The sequence below is a fragment of the Anser anser genome, assembly GCF_964211835.1.
Source record: "Anser anser genome assembly, chromosome: Z".
Classification (NCBI taxonomy): Eukaryota; Metazoa; Chordata; class Aves; order Anseriformes; family Anatidae; genus Anser; species Anser anser.
In genome coordinates this window covers 12,718,104-12,732,675 of record NC_139723.1, presented here as the reverse complement: position 1 = coordinate 12,732,675, position 14,572 = coordinate 12,718,104, and the positions used below count along the sequence as shown (strand labels likewise).

At 36.7% G+C, this 14,572-nt stretch overlaps 1 protein-coding gene across 4 annotated transcripts in view; it reads right to left on the bottom strand.

Moving 5' to 3' along the window:
- Positions 1 to 14,572, bottom strand: part of LOC310890106 (atrial natriuretic peptide receptor 1-like) — a 40,533-nt gene that overhangs the window by 3,945 nt on the left and 22,016 nt on the right. For 3 of the 4 annotated variants that reach the window (XM_083818672.1, XM_083818671.1, XM_083818674.1), the window contains 10 exons: positions 12,885 to 13,026; positions 9,440 to 9,488; positions 8,401 to 8,505; positions 7,353 to 7,472; positions 6,323 to 6,416; positions 5,528 to 5,615; positions 4,642 to 4,781; positions 3,403 to 3,555; positions 2,368 to 2,466; positions 277 to 368 (listed from right to left, as the gene is read on the bottom strand). In XM_083818672.1, coding sequence (XP_083674798.1) covers positions 277 to 368; positions 2,368 to 2,466; positions 3,403 to 3,555; positions 4,642 to 4,781; positions 5,528 to 5,615; positions 6,323 to 6,416; positions 7,353 to 7,472; positions 8,401 to 8,505; positions 9,440 to 9,488; positions 12,885 to 13,026 — 1,082 coding nt within the window. The remainder of the gene's footprint in view (positions 1 to 276; positions 369 to 2,367; positions 2,467 to 3,402; positions 3,556 to 4,641; positions 4,782 to 5,527; positions 5,616 to 6,322; positions 6,417 to 7,352; positions 7,473 to 8,400; positions 8,506 to 9,439; positions 9,489 to 12,884; positions 13,027 to 14,572) is intronic. The other variant, XM_083818673.1, reaches the window with a different exon arrangement.

Below are 14,572 nucleotides of genomic sequence, written 5' to 3'. Positions count from 1 at the left end.
CTCTTAATTAACATATTTGATTTCATTAAGAAATGACTTGACAAGCAGTACTTCCAAGCTGGGCTTAGTCCTTCACTCTCTGAATTATCAGGGTTGTCCATTAACAAGCCCATGGAATTCGTCCTGATTTAAAGCCTAAGCCCCTCTTTTAAGGGTCAGGAAATAAAACCCATGGATTTTGAGATACAGAGGACTGCATGGGTTAAAATTCAGGAACTTCAGAGTACTTTCACACTCTCCTCTCTGAAAAGCTGAGTATAAATGTTAGATACACACCTTGACTTGTAAATTCCCACGGCATACTAACACATACTCTCCAATCTGCTCCAACAGCTGGTATGCACTTGAACTGCATTGTATTTTAAGAGCTGGAAAAAGCGACAATTGTCATATTGTTGTAATGATTTAACCATTCAAGACAGACATATATCCCTCTGCGTGCCAAAGACTTCAAGGCTCATTAATGAACTTCCTCTTGCTTTTTTCATGTCTTTGCTGTCATTCCCCTGTTATTTGAAATGTTCACACACAAGCTCCAATATCCTGGCCTCTTTGTGAGGGCATCTCGGGACAAATACATGGCTGTCAGCAAACTCTACTCTTCACATCCTGCATCCAATATTATTTTTCTACTCCTCATAGCCACCTGACTGAAATTACTGACAAGCACCCTTTTCATCTAGTGAAGAAAGATCTACATGCATAGTTTTACATCATGGTTAATAAAAGCCCAGTGTTGCCTTCACACAAAAAGTTTTCAGCGAAGTCTAACCATAAAGGAAAATGCCATTCTTGCTCTGTCTCCAAGCCTGAAAATAAAAACAGTGGGAAGGGATAATACTACGATACTTCCACTATTTGTTTATCTATTTATCAGTTTATTTTTGACAATGTTTTTTTCCTTAGCTGAGAAACTATCTGTACCTAAACACTGGCTGTTTGCCTTTTGCAAATGAGAGACTAAAGATCAAAGAGGAGGACAGATAGTATGAGTTCAGAATACTCCTGCTTTTGAAACAAAAAAAAGCAACAAATTTTTGCACAATGTGGAAAATTGCCCCCCAAATCTTTTATTTTCCTTTTATTTTTCTTTTACTTTTCTTTTTTTTTCTTTTTTTCTTCTTTATGAGATACATACAGAACAAAAGATGAAATATCAAGAATGACGGAAGTAGATTTTGAAATCATCACTTTTAAAACACTTTCAATGAGACGATACAAGGAGCCTAAAAAGAGGATGAGGAAGAGAGGAGCTTTTGGGGAGAGTGACAGGAGGAAAAATGCTGCTTGTTCCACTCTAGCTAGCATTTGCTTTGGAAAAAAATGTTTATAATGGTAAGAAGGAATGGATCTGGCTTGATTCTCAAATCCCCAGGCTAATCCTCCAAAGCCATGATGTAGGACCACTCTTCTGTCTTCCTGCTTTGTTTTTAGTGGATCATGCAAAATATTGAGTATCACTCTCTATCCTAAAATTAAATTTGACAACACCTCAGATTTTGCCTAATTCAAAAATTCATTTTAGAAAGCATCACAATATAAGCCATAAAACTATTTAGCTTCATTTCATGATTGAAAGAAACAAAAACATGGCATCCATGATGTCTGGCCTTGATTCATTCCCTCATTCTTTATTATTTTTTATTTTATTTTATTTTATTTTATTTTATTTTATTTTATTTTATTTTATTTTATTTTATTTTATTTTATTTTATTTTATTCTATTTTTTCCAGTTCTTGTTGTTCAGGCTAAAATATTTCAGAAGCTGAGATTCAGATACTCATACTGGCTGAAAATAAAGCTTGTTAGCTATACAAGGGGTCCTTTTATCCCCTGGGAAGAAGTGAAGATACCTCCGTGGTTTAATCTACAGAGATTTCTGTCTAATCTCTTTTTTTGGGAAACACATATATAACCTTCTATATTGGCTAAAGACAGACACAGCTCCCATGGCATCTTACTATCTCCTGTGTTCTTCATGAGATGAAAGTTATCAGTTAAAAAAAGGATTCATGAAAATATTTTTCCTATAAACGCAGCTGGGTGCAAGGACAGAATATAAACAGTTAACCTACACATTTAACTCTTTCTTTTATCTTCTCCAAAATCTGATTCTTGTACACCATTTCTTATTGTAGAGAACTGCAAAGCCAGGAAAATCCCCCTCTAAGACTTGGGAAATCAAGGGGATGGTTACAAAGGTTGTAGAGAACAGCATCTGCAAATTTGGCTACAGAAATCAACATCATCCTTACAGAACTTGAAGTCATTGAAATAGGACAGGACTCGACATTTCTCAGCATAACATTTTTGCAGTACTCATTAAGGGGTGGTCAGAACTGCAGCTGCAGTTTGCAGCTTGATACCTTCACTGGTAGATTCCATCCTGGAAGCTGTGTTCACGGTATCTCCAAATAAACAATACCGTGGCATTTTGGTCCCAACAACCCCAGCTACAACTGCCCCTGTTAAGAAAATAAAATAACATATGTTGTGTTTTTAAATCACATACTCAGCCATAGAGCCTCCTGGCTGCTTCCTACGTTTCCTTATATCCCATTTATTAACAAGATAAGGAAGAAATGCCAGTACTATCTTGGATGGATTATACATCATGTTTACATATGCCTTGCAGAGAGCCATGAAGGGAACTGCAAAAGGGCATCAAAAGAGAATAGTGGAGGAAGTAAGGATGGGATGGAAGTATCATACATGAGTTTCTGCACCTGCAGAAATCATTTTTCAACACTACGAAAGAATATTTTGTAGGACAGGGAGATAGGAATGCTCACAGTAGGAGCTGCCCACAAAACATCCTCTAGTCATGTGGAAAAGTGGGAATAGGAAACAACCTGCTCTTGCTGAAGGCAGAAAATGACCATGTGCTTCAAATATTAGTTTTGATTCCTTCCTGTCAGCCCCAGGGGATTTGAAATACAGAAGATCTGATCTTTGCTGAGATAACATAAGCCACTCAACTTGCAGATGCTGAGCTGCACAATACATGTCCGACTCTGTCTATCAAAAAGGAGCTGCAATCACATATCAGCTTAGATCAGGGAGCTCGGAGTCCGAGAGTGAAGGCTAGAACAAAGACTGAAGAAGCAACTCACTGTTCTGAGAACAGAACAGATGAAAAGGACAAGTAACAGACACAGAATGCAGTCCCCACTTAGATCAGTACCTTAAAGTACTGGGACCATACTGTGTTTCCAGTGTTGGATTCCACACTGTTTTCCCAAAGTTACATGTACCCAATAACCTATTCTGCTGGGATGACCTCTATAAGGTGCTCCATCCCATGTCAGGAAATTTGCTTCATTTTTAAATGGAAAGGAAATGACAGTACAGAAACATTTGTTAAACCAGAGGGGGATTCTTTCACAGCCCTCTCAACATACCTGAATGTATTCCTGCTCTTATCTTTAGGAGGGTGTTGGGCTTGTGTGGGATCTTAAACGTCTTGCAGACGGCCACAAGGTCTAAAGCCATGCTTGCGATCTCACCGGCATGAAGGATCCCATTCTCTCTGGGTACTCCCGACACTACCATATCTTTAAATAACAATGCAACTGTGTTAACCTTTGAATTACACACATAATTACCAGATGCTGCTAAGTTAGAAAAACATAAAAGCACTATTTCTTCATATCCCGAGGCACAGCTATACCTGCTGTGCAGAGACAGACAGAAACAAGAGAAGTACAGAGCAACAGCTCATGTATGTAATTACACTGCCTCTGAAAAACATTGGATTTCCTTCTTACTTTTCATAAGGCATATCCCTCCCTCCCCCTCCTGAGGATCTTTGGATCTTTCAAATGGGACAGATAGTGGGCAAGTGGCTGCTTAATACCTTTTGTCTTTGGGTATATGATTCCCACCAGACCCTGTCCTATACCTACTGGCAGCGACTCTTACTCTGTAGGTGAAGAAACACGTCTCTTCGGAATATCTCAGGTGCATTTTTTCAAGAATTCTGTGCTCTGTAAAGTGTTCAATCAAAAACCTAGCTTGTTTTATTTTGTTTTGTTTTAATTCTCTACTAGCTAAAGAATTCCTGTTTGTCTCATCCAAAACTGCTGGATTCTGCTGGGTTTTGGATGAAACTCAGCTATAATGGTAGTCAGGTGCCAGAAGGTTTCTACAATGACAATTAAAATGCTGTTTTCCTAAAAATCCAAAAGGAATAGGCAGCCAAACCCATACAGACTGGGGCAGAAGGCTGTCGCTGTCTTTGAACAAAGACAGAGATAGTATAGCTTAGAGAATGTCATTTATGTTCCCATGCAGAAGGTAAATTTTTCAGTCTTGTTCCCGTGAAACAAAAGTTTCCAATTGGGATTAGTCAGTTGCCACGGTTTAAATTCAGACCTTGCAGATCATAGGAACTAAATAAACATCAGGGATTGTTCCCTCAGCCCAAACATCCCATTGACAACATTCACCAACTGTAGAACTGATGAAATGTATGTAGGAAAATGTTGCTAAAGATTGCTAAGGCTGTGCTAGGATTTCTGCCCCAATTGTTTTGTGTCTTCCCAGTGGTAATAAGCTTTGCAAATCTCCTTCATCTGTTCTTAATTGTTATCAGTCTCTACCCTGATGTCCCATCATTGCCCACAATTCAAGGAACTTACAGGCATCTCCTATTGTCTCCACCTTATAGACATCATAGTTATCTATGATTTCATCAAAAGCTGTATAAAGCTTGTTCAAGAGATCTACCACTTGGTAAGGTGTGCTGCTGCTGGAAAGCTGAGTGAAGCCAACTATGTCACTGTAAATCACAAAAAGAATATAGGCATTGTCTTAACCACAGCAAACTGGTAATCCCAGGCACACAATAATAATTTCTCAGTTGAATTTGCTCAATATTAATTTTTTTTTTCAGTACTTCCTTGGCTGAGTATCTTATAGAATAGTTCTATCTTCAAACATTTGCTTAAAATGAAAATAAATGCCTCCCACTTAAAAGGACTGACTGACCTAAGTCTTTCTGCTTACGAATGGCATAAACTTTTTTTTTTTTTCAGCTAGATTTTAATCTCTCAAAGACTATTTAGTCTTCAATTTTTGATTATGTACAAATGAAGAAGGAGAACCTAATAGCTATCCACTTATGACAGGTTAAGATGTAATGCAATTGTTGCTTCAAGCACACATAACCACACCAAGTGTCAAAACCTGTAAAGGTATGTGGACTCTAAGCAAAGATATGCTTCCTCTACACAGCTAAATACTGGAACCTTTACTTAGGCCTATCCTGTGTACATAGGAGTACATACATAGAGTGATTTTAGAGCTCTGCAGTAGTTTCATTTTTTATCTGCATTATTTTAATGAAAAAAATAAGAACGTGAGAATTTTGAAAGACGTTCATTTGCAGAGTCAAATGTTGCCACCTGGTACAAGCAGTGGCAGTTTTGATAGAGATTTGGTGCTCTGCTAGGAGCTTCACCTCTGCTAAGAGCCTAGATGTTTCTTCAGGAGTCATTTCTATTAATATATTTCATTTTTATTTACCTGAAAAAGATGGTGGCACTTAAGTAACTTTGAGCTTGTGCACGTTTTCCCTGCCTGAGATCATCTGCTACTTGCTTTGGCAACATACCTGTTATAGAAGGTAGCATACTGTTACTATTTTGACATGGATAAAAGAACACAGCAATCATAACATGCTTGTTTAAAGGTATAAAAACAATGTTCATAAAGGTGAAATATTTTTAAGGAGAAAACAGTCCAGCAACAAAATCTACTCTTTTGTAAGGTGAGAATTCACAGTAAATCTCACTGATAACAAATCCAGGTTTTTCAGATGACCCATGATTTTTAGCTAAGATAAATCAATATCTATACATTCCAAGCTTGTTTATTATCTCTTAGATTTTCTTGATCTTCATTATTTCTGATCTTGCACTTTCATGTCCTTTTCCTTTTCCTCTCCTAAGAGTTATGCCTATTCCACATTTCTTTTATCCTGAGGAATTCCAGAATATGTGCTTCCATCAAAAGTAACATCAATCCAAAATTCCCCAATATTTACAACTATACAGAAGGACTGCTAAACAGGATAAAAATAAGCCAGAGCATTGCAGATTATCCAGTCAAAGTCTCCCGATATTAGAGCATTGACTTTTACTGGGGGGAATATAAAAAGCAGTTCAATATCTTTTCAAATTTGCAAGGAACATATGCATCAATTAATCACCAACTAAACATTATTTTTTAAATAATTAAGGCATTTGTCTGTTTGTAATCAGAAATTTAAAATTAAATATTATTGAGAAGAATATCCAGCTTTTTTGCTACAGAACTTACTATACAACAGACGATCAGTCTTCTGTTTTTCATGCATTAAATCCTGAGTTCTCTCAGAAACCAGTATCTCCAGGTGTTTGCTATATTTCTCCATCTAAATAACATGGAGAAATGCACAAAATAATCCATTTACTGAAACAGATGCACAGTTGGATAGGATTTAAGCATTTGAATGATATTGCTTTGAAAATATTTAGATAAGCAAACGCCCAGGTCTGAGATAACTAAATTTTTCTTAAAAAATCCAAACACAAGATTTCTCCATAGGTAAATTAATGATTCCAGATTTTAAATTGTTGCTTACACCTAAGAGGGCGGACATCAATCCTAGAGATTTCAGAGTCTATGTAAAAATTAGAGGACAAATCCAATACAGAGATCAAGCTACGGATGCATATTAAAATACGTTACCAAAACCGAAGAAGAATGTAATTCTCAACCTTTTGTCAAAATCTTACAAAGCTCTTTCATAAACTTTCCTGCTATGCTATGCTATGCTACGCTATGTTTTTTGCATCCTTGCTCTGTGGGAGGCAACAAGCTGTGGAGACGAGTCTCTTTTTTCTCCTGGTGGGCTTAAGATGCTCAAAATGCATCTGTAAACATACTTGTGGTATGCAGGGATTCTATATCCCCAGCTCTGTAAAACCAGCCCCTAGCCACAGGGGAGGCTGTAATTTCTTGAAAGTGCATAAAAAAAACAATGGCTTTTGAATGAAGAAACAAAAGTGTTCCCCTGTAAAGAAGTTGAAAAATTCAAGAACTGACAGAAATGGGATGAGAAGGAAAAATGGGCCTCAACAGAACTGCAGCTTCTTTTTTTTTTTTTTTTTTTTTTTCAGTTTAAATTACAATTAATCTGCTGGAGGTGAGTGAATGACTGAGTGTTCTTATCAAATATAAATGAGATCAAACAAAAAAAAAACAAAACAAAAAAAGAACACATACACAAAACCCCACACCAAACAAAACCAGAAGTAGAGAGGTGAAGGCCAGATTAATTTGAACTGGATTAAAAATCTAAAATTACCAGAGTCATCATCATGTCGACAGGGCTAACTTTATTAGGATTCATCTTGTATAACATTTTCTTGACTTGTTCAAACGTAGGCCTTTGGACTGGATTATTTTTTCTGCACTTTCTGATTAGCTGTGACACAGAAAGAGAATGAGAGAAACAAACAGCCTTTTGTCATTTCATGCACAGGTGGTATTTCCAATTAATATTTTTTTCTCAGTGCTAAAACTGTGTGTGAAGCCCTATCTACAGCCAGTGAAAAATAGTAGGACTATACTGAGGTCTCCTGAACTATACAGATCTATACTGTATAATTGAATGAAGAATTTAAGTTCATGAAAATTCACCTAGGGGAAATCATGAAGTAGATGTTCACATTAGTCCTGCCAAACTCTGCTTAAGCTCTTGTCTTGCGTTTTAAGTTATTATGCAATTGGAGTCACATGAAGACTTGTCTGTACAAAATATTCACAAGCATTTAAAAACTAAAATACATCTTTAAAACATTAACTTCCCACTGAAATCCAATACTGCTTATGAGAAGCTTGATACATTTTGGTTGCTACAAGCCACAGAAGATCAATTATTTAGCTCTTAAACTGAAATAAGGATGCCACAATTTTGTTCAGATTTAATTGAACAGAGATGGAGTGAGGTTTCTTTTTAGTCACTTTGAGGCTACTAAACACATAGATCTTTTGCATGAGAATCAAATTGAACTCATACTTTGCCTGAAACATATGCACTTCATCTGTAAGCTAAACAGATATAACTAATATAAATTATGCATGGAACCAACACGTAAAATAAACTGAAATTGCACACAAATCATGACTGAATACTAAGAAAAAAAAAAAAGATTATTACACTGAAAATTTGAGGGGACAAATTGACTTTTTTTTTTTTTTTTAAAAAAAGGATATTAAAGAAATTTCATGGTGCTTTGTTTGAGATGTGCTTCTTGATTTCTGAGTTGCTTACATTCATTGCCATGAAAGTTCAGTCACATTTCTTAAGTCTACTTCAATAAAGAATTTTTGTATGTAATATTATATCTCACCTCTATGTAATCTGTGGGACATGGGCAAGAATTCTCAGCCTTCCCTGAAATTAATTCTGCCAAAGGTGGACACCAAGAATATTCAGCTGAATGCACATCATCTTTCTAGAGAAAAAGGGATTAAACAAAGTTGAAAAGGTGGCATGTTTTTACATATCCTTTTGACAATACATTACTGTGATCATCATTACTTTTATGACAACTTCCCATCAGCAGAAGATCACTTCTGTTTTTAAATAAGAGGACAGAGAGAAAGAAAATAACAATAATAATAATTACATATATATACACATATATAAAGTTCACTCTAATCTGAGCAGCCTTGTTTATAAGCTTTTTCATAGCTGGAAGGGTTCAGTCTCAGTATTTGCACCAGGTAAACTAAAAATTAATACCTGGCAAGACATTTGGTGACTTTTGAGAATCAACAAGACCTTTGTTGGTCTGTTGTCACAAAACCTTTGAAGTGGAAGAATGTCAGTTTTGAGTTTTAGTTTTTAGAACTATTGTTGTGCAAATTATTTCAGACAGTACGTTGTTACGTATTCAGAACCTCTGGTCTCACTTTCAAGGTGCATGTTTTTGTTTGCCACTTAGCACTGATCATGAGACATGCAAACAAGACATTTTCCTTACAAAGAGGTCAGGTGCTCTTTTAAGATATTCTTACCAGTGCAATACTCCACTGAAAGTGTCTATGGATGGCAGGAAGGGCAAGGAACAACTGCATACAAAAGAAAGATGCTAAGGCATACCTTTGTCCTCACATTTAATGTCAGAGAGCTGACACAAAAGCAATTTTGGAAGTACAATTATTTTCTTCATACACTCTTCTCTAAAGTCCTGAAGGGGAGACTGTTAGGTTTATGTGGAAGCCCTAGTTGCATGTTCCATTTGAACTGAATTTGCACCGAAAAATCAAGAGGAAAATGGGTGCTTAAACAAACACAAAAAAAAGGTACAGGTACATTTGATTTGTATCTTCAGCAGAAACAGAATTAAAATTACCAGGCAGACTTCAAAGTTCACTTTTACTTACTGGCATAGGGTCACTTCTTGTGGCAATTTCTAGTAAAATGATGGCATAACTGCAGAATAAAAGGAAACCAAAATCTTAATGAAGTAACAGCTGATGGAGACAGTGATTTTAACTTTTGGGGATTTCCCATTCTTCCCCACTTTATAACTGAAAGCTCAGTATCCCAAAAGAGAGGATGGCAACTTTTCTGCTGTTACTTCTCTGTGTTTTTGGAGATATGTCACTGATAATTTAACAGTAACCTACTTGCACAGTTACCATTCTGAGAGATGAAGCATTTGAGTTTGATGGACAGCAAAGCAATTTTCTTTGGAATTTAATAGAATCCAGAAGGGATATGTGCAGGGACTACATGACACCCACCTATTAAACATACAGAACAGGTCTGTGCTCTAATCAATGGGCAGGAGCAGGTTCATCAGAATCATCATCAAGAAGAGTGGTCCCTTTTTCAGCATAGATCACTGTTCTGGAAAATCTCCGTAAAGTTAATGATGAGACACAGTGTGCAGAGCAGATTGCATACAGAACGAATTTTTTCTGCTTCTTTCTGAATGATATTTTCATCATTGACATCTTCCTTAGATGAACCAAGGTTAAACACATTCATCAAGGGTGAAGAATGGAAAAAATGGATTAACGACTTTGTGTTCAGTCTTGTTGCTGAACTCACAAGAGATCTTTTGGAACAGTGATCTCTGAGAAGCCAACAACTCCTCCAGCCAGCAATACTGATAAAGCTGTTCTTGCCTTTCTGTATATTCAAACTGCGTAACAAATAACACACTATATGCATCTTTTCCTGAATACATTTATTCTTATGGGGAAAACCGCTTTGCGATCTGTTGTACTGCTAATGGTTGCTCTGCTCAGCATGGCATCCTAGCCATACAATGAGTATGGCTATCTATCTTCTGTACTACTGGTAGGACACCACTACCAAACAGAATAGTGTGTATAAACCATACTGAATAATGTAGAATTAATCTGATGAGATTTTTATGTTCTTTTGGGGGGTGATTTGGTAGCAGAAAGGATTACCAGTCCTGGTGAGACAGCAAAGCTCAGATTTTTCATGGAGAATGATTAAATGATGGTAACTCCAAGAAAGCAGTATTGATTTCATTCATCTTTAGCAGCAGTGTTCAAGAAAGGTCCTAACAGAGCGGAAAGTGAGATTCACATAACCATTACAAATCAAGAGAAGCCAATCTAGGAGAAACTGTGACTGGAAACAGCCTCTTCAGCTTGATTAGGAGGTTCTTTCATGTTCCTGTTCTCATTTCCATTTTAACTTTCCCATCTGACCAACACATTCCCTGGAGAACTTTAAAAGCATATGATTCATCTGTAAAAGCACACAAAATTACAAAACCTGCAGTCTTTGCTCTTTCTTTATTTGGGCCATATCTTCAGGAATGTTAACGGAATTTTTGCACAGTAATTTTTGACACTGAGGATTTCAAGACTAGGTCACTACTTCCCAGCTGGTGATCCCACACATTTATCAGGAAGGCTTACCACTTGCTTGTATCAATGAACATAAACTGATAAAAATGCAGAGTTTGAAGACTAACTCAGTTAAATAGAAAAACCTGTTAATACTACAGGATACTTTTTCTTCAGTCTCTTTTTCTTCATCTTTCTTCCCTGACTTTATATTTCATCTCTTTTTGTCATTTTCTTTTTTACCAAGCAAGGATTATCTGCAGTACAGCAAAAAGAGACCTGGACTTTTCAGACACAAGAACTGACAGCAAGATAGGTTCAGAAAGCATTCACTAAACCTGTCAAAAGTTCACTGTGTATTCACCTACGATATGAGAAAATCAGCTGTTAACACTATTTTAAGAGGAGTCCTTGGCAAGAAATGGTTTCCGGAGACCAGGTTGTCTGCAAAGTCAAATAATGTCATCTAATCTGAATATGGGCAAAGAGTAAACCGGGCAAGCTGCAAGGAAATAACATTTCCTGAAAAATAGAATGCTTCCTGAATGTGGAGCAATGATAAATTGCAATGCATAAGATAACTTTAAAATTACTGCTTAGTTGGAGCACAGTACTTCTGAAGACCAGTCAATACTGAAAAGAAAGGACCTCCACAGGACAGAACGACAATGGCCAAATATATCAACATAGTGACAAACTGCTTTTTTGAAGCAAATTAAAATGGCATATTTGGACCACACATAGATTAAAAAAACAAACAAACAAACAAAAAAAACTACAGAGACCTCAAATTCTTATTTACATAATCTGACCTGATAGAATAGATTAAAATAATAATGTCCTAGCAGGTATCATTATTGTATATGCACATCAGGGAACAACATACATGAATCCAGTAAATCTTGTGTTTATATACAAAATCACATCTTCACACTACCTAATTTTTAATGTATCCTAATTGAAAAAAAAAAAAAAAGGAAGATTTAAACAACATTTTCTGCTTCTGGAACTAAATTTTCACTAAAAGCCCTGCAACAGTCACTTGAGGCCATAAGCATTTATTGTGGCCCAGTGTAGGACTCAGACTTTTTGATAAAAGACGGTAATATCTACCCTTTGGTAAATGTTGTTAATAAACAGTGCTAATAACTATGCCCTTGTCTACTCAATCTGCATTTCAATCTTTATTTGAATTCCAGTAGTTTATGTTCTGCTAGCTACTAAATTTGCCAGATTTTGCAGAGTTGCCAATCTGCTGTACTGGGAAAAGGGAAAAAAAAAGGGGGGGGGAACAAAAATTTTGTAGTCCCATCTGTCCTACAACTTCTCCTTTGAACTGCTTTTACCTAACTACTGGAAATAAGCACAGAGGAAGTATCACTGTTATGAAACAGCACAGACAAAGAACACATTGATGCTTAATAGAGAAAATATGTGGGAAAAGGAAAAAATATTGATGATTTTTTTTTTAAACGCAGTACGATACCTTTTTTATTAGATTACTATTCTCTGAAATTTCACTAGTAATCCTTTTTATCTGAAAATTGGTTGGATCTCCTTTATAGGAGATCACTTTGCAATAGCTTGTTTAGCTGACAGTTTAGCCTTCCATCACTGGCAAGGCAAAACTCGATAGCCAAGTAAGTGATCACAATGATCTCCCACAAAGATTTTCAGAAGGAGAGGGATTGACCAATTCACTTGTACATTCATTCCTCTTCCTAACTCTAATTGTTCTCTGTGAACAAAACTTTGTCACTGTGTGCATGCAGCAAGTGTTTACACAAATTATAGAATGATGGAATGCATAAATATATTATGACTCCTGGAAAATTGATGCCATTAACTCTTTTTAATATTGCCATTATTGAAAAACCTTTTTAAAATGCAATCAAACATACCCCTGGGATGACCACAGAATTACACTGAGACTAATAGTGATGAAAGAATATTTGACTTGAGATTGGATTATTAAGTGAGAGAAACAGGAAATTACCTGTAGACGTCTGTCATAGAATTGGGTTCAAAGTCTGAAAGGGAATGGATTTCAGGAGCTATGTAAACCTGTATAAAGTGCTGCTGGTATGAGCTTGACCCTTCAGGAGAATCTTCTCTTCTGTATGACTGCAAACCATAATCTTACATGGAAGAAAACAAGAAATAAAACTGTTCAGCATTTCTCTGAACACACATGAATTGGTATATAGTGACACAACTTGACAAAGGAATTATTTTTCCCTCTTTGAAATACTCATCTCTATCTCAAAATGATGCGTGCCTGGTGACCTTTTGTCTCTAAAACAAATGTAAGATCTGGACAGCAGATGAGATTGTTTAACAGCCTTTTGAGTAGGACAGTTAAACTAAATGGCCCCTTCCAAGCAGAATTATTCTATGATTTCATAAAACTACATTCAGACACAGTAGGCTCCCTTCAGTGCAAGACTTAGTATGCAAATGTAGTTTTCTGTTCTACTCATCCCCCGATCCTCATCTGTGGCAGGTTGTTAGAGTAATTACAAGTTAGACAGACTAAAGCTACTAGAAATCAGATGGTGAGCTTTACTTTCACACCACTAGCTTGAGAACAAAGGCAGATAAACGTAGCAGCTACACTTTCAGCTTAACACAGAAGAGGCTCTCAACAGCTGACTGCATTGTAGAGGAGAAAAAAAAAACCTGACATCTGTTTTCTTAGACTCAGCTGTCTGCTGAGTGTAGGGTGGGCAGGATGAAGATCTCTGGCTCTTTTATGGAGTGACCTCTAATTAAGACGGTCCTAAAACTTCATTCTTTATATTGGTGCTTATTGGAGTTTTTCTATTAATCACCATATCAGTTATTTGTGAGGTTTGTTTTGCATTATGAAATCTCAATAAGCCAAGAGTATTCAAATTCTCTACAGTGTTACCAGTTAACTTCTCAACAATCTCACACGGACCTCATCTAATTCAGAGAAGCAGTGCTAATATGATGCAGTTGATGTAGTCTAGCTATCTCCATTTTTTATGTTTTTCCTCAGGAAAGGAGCAAAGCAAATATTCCTGCAGGCAGAAGGATAATAACGGAGGTAGAGAAGCAGCCATGGCCTTGTGTAGGGACTGTACTCTTAGGATGAACCTTTGAAAGATAAATCAGTTGCTGTTGTTTTTAAGATAGCTGCAGGTTATAGAGTGTAATAACTAGTTTGGGAAGTGAGTAGGAGAGATGAACATTGCTTCCATTCCCTTTGGCAGCTGTAGAATAAAACACATTCTCCACTGGTTTTTGTGCCCCCATAGACTGCCCTCCTGTACCAGGAGCAGGACAGATCTGAAGCTCCATATGTGGGAGAATAAAATTCAGTTTTGTTTACAGGACTGCAAAGCTCTGCGTCGAGTCTGCTTCTCTCCATAAACCATCTTGTGTTCACCAATCAGCATTATTCCATATCTTCACAGTGAAGACCATGGTTAAGGTTTTCTCTCTGCATCAAAACTGAGAATGAGACAGAGTTTCTGCTCAGACTGTTGTTGATAGACTCCAACATTTAAGGGATCTGATGTGTGCATCAGTAACACGTTACAGGAGAGACTTGACATGATAATGTAACATGAAGTTTGCATCAACACAGGGAACTTTTAGTGAAGGCTGTTAAAGTCAGCACTTCCACCAAAACTTCACATCATCATGAACGTGCTTGTG